Source organism: Onychostoma macrolepis, chromosome 06 (assembly GCF_012432095.1).
Source record: "Onychostoma macrolepis isolate SWU-2019 chromosome 06, ASM1243209v1, whole genome shotgun sequence".
In the NCBI taxonomy this organism is placed as follows: Eukaryota; Metazoa; Chordata; class Actinopteri; order Cypriniformes; family Cyprinidae; genus Onychostoma; species Onychostoma macrolepis.
This window is the reverse complement of record NC_081160.1, coordinates 28,600,672-28,609,197: the sequence shown is the minus strand read 5'-3', so window position 1 is coordinate 28,609,197 and position 8,526 is coordinate 28,600,672. Positions and strand designations below refer to the sequence as shown.

Sequence of the window (8,526 nt, the reverse complement as noted above, 5' to 3'; positions counted from 1 at the left end):
CTTTAATTAAATGTATAGATAATGATATCATATACACATTTTGTGGTGTTAAATTGATTTACTTTTGTAAATGTAATCTGATTTTGGAATTTTGGACTGACCCCTAATTGTGTGTATGTGTGTATATATATATATACATACATACACATGCAGACACTTCATATATATATAATACATATATATATATATATATGCATACTACATTCTCACTTTCTTTGCTCAATATTTTAAGTGAAAAAATGTAGATATATTAAGTTGTAAATGCTTATGTTTTGTACCTCCTTCATTCCAGTATTTTCTGCTGTGTTACATTGTCAAATTTAAGAATATTATTTTACACTATTGTTGTTTCAGTTCAGGCATTATTTACAATTATCTTATTATTTACCCAGTGTTCTCTTGATAAATATTAGTGACTTCAAGTCTAAAATAGCAAATTAGCTCTGCAGTTATGAAGATGAATGTGATACCTGTGCATGTACTAGATCTAGAGAAAGTTATAAAAACATTTAAAACAATTATGAAGGAATGGCTATTAAAAAAATAATAATAATAATGTTCTGCTTTATGGTGCCTCTCAACCTTCAGGAAATCCCAGAAAACAGCTATTGTAGTTGATTTACTGCATTTATACACATCTAAACTAACGGTATCGGTTCTTATAAAATTCCAAAGCTGGTATATTACAAAAAAAAAAAAAAAAATCACAGTTCATCTGATGTTACTGTCATTTTTGATGAATGGCTTTAGGTTTGTTTAGGTTGCTGTGGATAAAAAGCACCAACTAAACAAATAAATCTAAATGAACAAACAGAAAGAATCAGGTCACAAACTGCCAGATTTGTTATAAGAGGTCATTAAGGTATACCGCTTTTATTAAATATTTACACAACAAAGTGTAGACAACCTACTGCAAGGACAGATCTCACAAAGCACAAGGTGGTTGCAAATGAATTTTTGATTTTCGCCTCTGCACATGCCCCTTAAAAACAACCACAAATAATTCATTTAGATAATATTTATTTTACAGTAAAACATCATAAAGGTTGTCTCCGGTCCCACTCCCCCCAAGTCATTTAGGAGCAAGGACACCTATTTGAAAGGATGTCCAGCGGTTAGTGATGACAGCAACCTTATCTTGAAGCAATGCTCATTCTGAAAAAGATCGGACAATCGTGAATCAGGTTTTTACGTTGTGTCAAGGCCTGGTGAAGGCAGCAGTTTGGCTTTATTTGGGAGGCCTGTAGGCGATCTTTCTGCTCTTCATCACAGACCACCTGTGCCTCTTCAGGTAGTAGACCAAGGGAACAAGTATGGAAGCGCCCATCAACAACTGCAGAGAGAATCAGAGGGAAAAAAAACACTTTTTTTTTTGTGATGGTGCTTTAATGAGAGATGCAACATCTCTACATGCAAATTTTGCTTTTCTGTTGTGGGCATTTAGTATTGCAATTCCCTAAAGGGCACTACATAAATCTAACTTTCCACCAACATCTGAAAAAAACTGGTAGAGATGAAAAAGAAAAATACAAACCTTCAGTCCCATACGTTTACGTTGGTCATGTTCTGGCTCGGCCGCCCACCTCAGGAAAGTACAGACATCTTTAGCAACCTGGCTCATGGTGGCAGGGGTTCCTATGGAGGAGAAGCGAGTTATTAAAATCTGACCTATGGCATGTCATACTTCAAGTTACTTCATGTCCTTTAGTTGTATTACCTCATAAATGCATATAATCCAGTAGATGCTCCCATTTATATTTAGCCATTCAACTTTCTAATTTATAGGCAAATCAAATTAGATAGGATGATTAACAAAACATTTACATCATTTATGTCACAGAATTTAACTATAATCAAAGCTCAGAAAGCATGAAATCTAACCCATGAGTAAAATAAACCGTTTATGAGAATGCCATCGGTGGGCTGACAAATCTTGTTATATTCCCTCCTTTCCACCAAAATGAACTAAACAAATTCAAAATAAATGTACGAAACATAGAAAGGCAAAAAAGAAAAATTAATTGAATTAGGTAAGCAGCATAAGATTGTAAGAAACATTTTTTATGTAAACAGATTATGTAAGAAACATAAGATTGATCTGTTGACAGTCCTAGAAGAATAATGAATGTGTGTGTAAAAAGGAGTAATAATAAAAGAAAACATTAAAAACTCACCATCTTCAAACTCCAGCACCTCATTGTAGATGGGTGGTGCCATACCAATGGCCTGGCCAGGGAAATAAGGGTTGTAATAAAGGCCCTCCCTCACAGACACACCAGCTGGAGGCTCACAGTAACCGGTCAGGAGAGAAAACACGTAATCTTCCCCTCCATGCCTGAGTGAGAGAGAGAGTTTATAACTTTAGTAATGCTTGTGGCAATTTAGATGTCAGAAATGTGTGACGATTTTTTTTTTAAAGTGTAAAATAATAATGACTTTCGCACCTGATCAAAAGTAATTCATTACCTGGCACTGACAATATAGCTGAGGTCGGGGGGCAGAGCGCCATTGTTAGCAGCACGGGCGGCCTCGGGGTTTCCATAGGGTTTGGGGAAGTAATCTGAGAGTTTTCCTGGTCGGGTGAACATCTCTCCACTGTCATCAGGACCATCCACAACTTCAATCTGCATAACAGAATATTAACATTACAGACAAAGCACACAGTACAGATGTTTGTCAAAGATAATAAGTTGACCATCCCATTAACAAAATCCCTCTGACCCTACGCCATTTCATTTTCCAAGAGAAAATGTTAGTGGTGCTTGCTTCTCTGTGTAAAATCTGCCACCACAATTGCCAGGATGTTGCGAAGGCGGTGGTTTTTATTGTATTGCTGTGCCCTAACAAGCACAGCAGAGCAATGAGAATTATTTTGTAGTTGTGTTTAGGTTAACATCTTAAGAAAACTGACCTCTTCAGCCAGGGTCTTGACCTCTGCCTCTGTGTGTGACACTCCTACCAAGTTACGGAAGGCCAAATACTCCATACTGTGACAGGCCGAGCACACCTGCTTATACACCTGATACCCACGACGAATACTGAAAAACAAAGCCATTATAAGATTGGTTAACTCAGAATATTTTGATACCTATAATTTGATCTACTGGCCATTTATATGCATACTTCCTCCTATAGGTTGTCAATAAGAACAAATATTTATTGCACTGAAATAAATATCCTGTTGTGAATATGCAATGTATAATAATTATATCAGAATATAAGGGCGAGTGAGGGAAACCATCACTTTTACTCCAGTAGGAGAGAAATGAGATAATACTAACACGCCTAACTATATTTATCTAAAAATTTTTTTTTTTTTTTTTTTTTAATGGAGCAGTTTATTGAATCTTTAGACAAAATCTGCTTTACTTTCATTGAGTATCATATTTGATACATCAGGATTTTTTGGCTCATATATGACAGTGAGAATATGGAAGAATATGGAGAATAAGATTTTTATCCAAATTTTACAAATAAACTTTCCTCAAAAGCCTGGTGTATCATATTTGATATAGACATTTTAACATGATTTTTAATAAAATGACGTACGAATAATCAAGTACACCCAAGTTTCTTCTGTCCAGTAAATGTTCTTACATAAACCTAGGGCTGGACAATAATTCAATATCAATATGTATCGCAATGATTTTTAAACACATTTCCGATATTTCGATACACATTACCAGTGTTTCCCATACATTGATTTATTTGTGGCGTTTGACTTTGACAAAAAGCAGGTGATTTATATGAATGTATCTCTGAAGGGAACATACTGTTTTCAGAATAGTTTTAATGTTATTTTCATTTTATCTGATAAAGTAGTGTTCATGAGCGGTGCTTCTTAGATTACAGCCATCATCACTGGGGAAACCGCTGGTTCTACCGCTCTCAAAGCGCCTCCTACTGGCAGAGAATCAGATTCTACTCTGCTGTTTTCAACATAATAAGAAATGTTTTTTGAGCAGCAAATCACAATATTAGAATGATTTCTGAAGGATCATGTGACTGGAGAAATTATGCTAAAAATTCAGCTTTGAAATCACAGGAATAACTTGCATTTTAAAATATTTTCAAATAGAAAACAGTTATTTTAAAATGGTAAATATTTCAAAATGTATATCGTGATATCAATTTTGGCCATATCATCCAGCCCTACATAAACCTAAAAGCTATTCTTACAATTACTTTATAAAAATCAATAAAAATTCACATGTAACATGACTTAAAGGTGGACATTTTTACAAATATATGAGGAGACCTTTTCCTTGTTAAAAAAAAAAACAGTGTGAGCTATCAATCAGACAACAGATGGCATGTAGTAGATTGTGTCCAACAGGTTTTTTTTTAAACAGTTTCAATGATGTCGATCATTTAGAGGTCTTATAAATATGCATATCAAATATGACACAGTAGGCTGTATAGAGTTAAGAATGTTTTCTATCCTTTAAGGTACCTGGCATGGTCGAGGGAGGACAGCAAGCCGTTGTGGCTCCAGGGGTATGACGGTGGGTGCAGCTCCAAATCAGAGGCCTTGACTGACTGCTGCAGCATCAGAGCCAGCCCCGCTCCTCCAGTCGACAGCACTCCAATCGTGGTCAGGGCTATCTTCCTTCCCCTCGGCAGGCTAGCGAATGACATGTTGGCCTAAAAAGCAAAAATTGTTGGCTAGAATTACTTTTAGTGATGGATAACTCTGCTTATATACAGCTGATTGTTGCACAAACATGATGAGCGTCATCCCAACATGCACACATTAAATATATGAAGGGACAATGTGCATATTGCAATTAGATGGGAAGCTGAACTATTACCATAATCATATACAAATGAATTTATATGGCACTCCAAAGTAGTAACAAGCAGTCATGTCCAAAAAAACCAAACAAACATTAAAACATACATATAATGACAAATTCAATTCAAGTTTATTTGTATAGCGCTTTTTACGATACAATCGTTGCAAAGCAGCTTTACAGGAAATTAAGTTTCTACTATATATATGCATACACATACGCACACATGCACATATATATACACATATATACACATACATATACACATACACACAGAAGAAACCCAATATATTTAAGTTATGACAGACTTAACTTGGTAATTATGTGTTGTCTGAGGGTGAATGACAGCCGTTAAAGTTCTATTAACTTATATTACAAATATGGTAGAGTACAAAAATTTGGGACCACATTAAAAATGTACATTTAAACCTGTAAATGATGTGTTAAGATTCTGAAAAACGTTTGTATGATATCTAGGTCACTAATCAAATAAGCAAACCTGTCACTTTTACCAAGTTAAATTCTTTGTGCAAAATACAGACTGACCAAAAAATAAATAAATAGCATCAGTAATATCCTCAAATAATGCCAGATGTCACTGGTCATCTGGTTTTACACAAACCTGGAGTTTATGCCAACTCAAATGTTGCTGTCATTAAAACAAGTACTTGGACGTTATGACATTCAAATTCACTTTCCAATTCAACATTTGACTTAAACGATGCTAACAATACAGTTTATACTTAAATTATTTGTAGAGATCATATCATATGCCAAACAAACAGAAATAGTTGACATGTTCTGTTAAAACCACGAGGATTAATAATGTATTATAAGCCTTGGATGTCACCTCGCCTCACCTCCCGGGATAAACTCAAGGAACGGCAGCTCGCATCAGTTATTAGACTCCAAAGTGCTTTTTAATCCAAATACACATGCCTTCTTACAAATTATCCTCCTTATTAGACAGTTAATGTGCTATGACACTAATATAAAACAACAAATATCATGATGCGAATGTAATAAGAGCCACAGCTGCTGTGACCTTGCTGTACGAGATACACTGTAAGAGACGCCGGGATATGCCGGCGAAAAAAAGCGTCTATTTGCGTCCTTCACACTCCAAAATGTGAAAATCAAGCAAATGAGTAAGAAAAGACAATATGTGTCCATACCCGTGGAGTATGAATGGTTTTGGATGTGTTCAGGAGGGTTCTCCCAGTGCCGGAGAACACGACCACACGGAGCGCCGCCATGTTCTTGACTCTGCTGATAGAAAGACGCTTCCACCGGATGAAAGCGAAACTGCCCCCCTCCCTTCCCTGAAAATTACACAAGGTGTTATAAAACGTATACATTATGTTATTTAACATTATATTTTATAATTATGGAGAATATATGTAATGTAATTAGAGTAAAGTGTTTTTATTGTGCTCAACTGATGCGGTATTTCATTTTAAAAGCGTTAGATTTGACGCGAGAGTGTATTTGTTTGTTTTTTGTATAGCGCCACTTAGAGGCTGGAGGTGTGTTTAACAGCACACAAAAGATGTTAAAGGCGGTGCTGGAAGAAACCAAGCGTCTGCCATACATTTTTGGATGGAGGATATAAGTGCTGCACATATCTATTCAAGGTAGCAAATCACAACACAAAATGCGCCTCACGCCAAATATACATCCACTGACAAACTTTGCTACTTTTGCTGAGTTCATTACTTACTGGGTTTGAACTTGAGGCCTTATATTTGCTAGCAAGGTGAACATTTTACCATGATAAAGTGATGGTGTCAGATGGAATTAATGTACAGCCAGAAGGTTAAACTAAATATCAGTTAATCTGTTTTTGTTGTTTTCTATTTGAAATGAAAATTGGCATTTTTTTAAAGCCCTGTTACCAAAGTTTGTCGAGGTACAGTTTAAAACCCTGATTTAAGTTCAAAGTTTAATTTAAAATCATTTAAGTTTTAAGTACATTTAAATGTTATGTATTTAATTATAGCAAAAAATAACATTTTATTTATATAATTAAATAAACATGACATTTGCATTTATTTAATTTAATTTATGTTTATTATATTTTTATTATTTTATTTTTTATTTATCTTATCTTATATCATTTTTATTATTATTATTTTTTTAATTGTAACCTAATATAATCAATGACAAAACATATGAAACAAATTTGTAACATCTATAATTTATCTACAGGTGGTCATATAATTAGAATATCATCAAAAAGTTGATTTATTTCACTAATTCCGTTCAAATAGTGAAACTTGTATATTATATTCATTCATTACACACAGACTGATATATTTAAAATGTTTATTTCTTTTAATTTTGATGATTAGAGCTTATAGCTCATGAAAGTCAAAAATCAGTATCTCAAAATATTAGAATATTACTTAAGACCAATACAAAGAAAGGATTTTTAGAAATCTTGGCCAACTGAAAAGTATGGAAATGAAAAGTATGAGCATGTACAGCACTCAATACTTAGTTGGGGCTCCTTTTGCCTGAATTACTGCAGCAATGCGGCGTGGCATGGAGTCGATCAGTCTGTGGCACTGCTCAGGTGTTATGAGAGCCCAGGTTGCTCTGATAGTGGCCTTCAGCTCATCTGCATTGTTGGGTCTGGTGTCTCTCATCTTCCTCTTGACAATACCCCATAGATTCTCTATGGGGTTCAGGTCAGCGAGTTTGCTGGCCAATCAAGCACAGTAACACTATGGTCATTGAACCAGCTTTTGGTACCTTTGGCAGTGTGGGCAGGTGCCAAGTCCTGCTGGAAAATGAAATCAGCATCTCCATAAAGCTTGTCAACAGAAGGAAGCATGAAGTGCTCTAAAATTTCCTGGTAGATGGCTGCGTTGACTGTGGGCATCAGAAAACACAGTGGACCAACACCAGCAGATGACATGGCAGCCCAAATCATCACTGACTGTGGAAACTTCACACTGGACTTCAAGCAACATGGATTCTGTGCCTCCACTCTTCCTTCAGACTCTGGGACCTTGATTTCCAAATGAAATGTAAAATTTACTTTCATCTGAAAAGAGGACTTTGGACCACTGAGCAACAGTCCAGTTCTTTTTCTCCACAGCCCAGTTAAGATGCTTCTGACGTTGTCTCTGGTTCAGAAGTGGCTTGGTAGCCCTTTTCCTGAAGACGCCTGAGCGTGGTGACTCTTGATGCCCTGACTCCAGCTTCAGTTCTCCTTGTGAAGCTCTCCCAAGTGTTTGAATCGGCTTTGCTTGACTGTATTCTCAAGCTTGCAGTCATCCCTGTTGCTTGTGCACCTTTTCCTACCCAAATTCTTCCTTCCAGTCAACTTTGCATTTAATATGCTTTGATAAAGCACTCTGTAAACAGCCACACCTTTCAGTAATGACCTTCTGTGACTTACCCTCTTTGTGGAGGGTGTCAATGTTCGTCTTCTGGATCATTGCCAAGTCAGCAGTCTTCCCCATTATTGTGGTTTCAAAGAACAAGAGATACCCAGAATTTATACTGTAGGGATGGTCATTTATTCAAACTCAAATGTAAATATTCTAATATTTTGAGATACTGATTTTTGACTTTCATGAGCTGTAAGCTCTAATCATCAAAATTAAAAGAAATAAACATTTGAAATATATCAGTCTGTGTGTAATGAATGAATATAATATACAAGTTTCACTTTTTGAATGGAATTAGTGAAATAAATCAACTTTTTGATGATATTCTAATTATA

At 35.6% G+C, this 8,526-nt stretch overlaps 1 protein-coding gene across 1 annotated transcript; it reads right to left on the bottom strand.

The window, feature by feature from the left end:
- Positions 1 to 1,003: 1,003 nt before the first annotated feature.
- LOC131541842 (cytochrome c1, heme protein, mitochondrial) lies at positions 1,004 to 6,126 on the bottom strand. The gene is made up of 7 exons (XM_058777814.1): positions 5,969 to 6,126; positions 4,454 to 4,644; positions 2,912 to 3,038; positions 2,467 to 2,624; positions 2,175 to 2,335; positions 1,535 to 1,635; positions 1,004 to 1,333 (listed from the first exon to the last, which is right to left on the bottom strand). Exons 1-7 carry the CDS (start codon positions 6,047 to 6,049, stop codon positions 1,229 to 1,231), a joined length of 924 nt encoding a protein of 307 aa, XP_058633797.1. The 5' UTR covers positions 6,050 to 6,126; the 3' UTR covers positions 1,004 to 1,228.
- Positions 6,127 to 8,526: the final 2,400 nt, after the last annotated feature.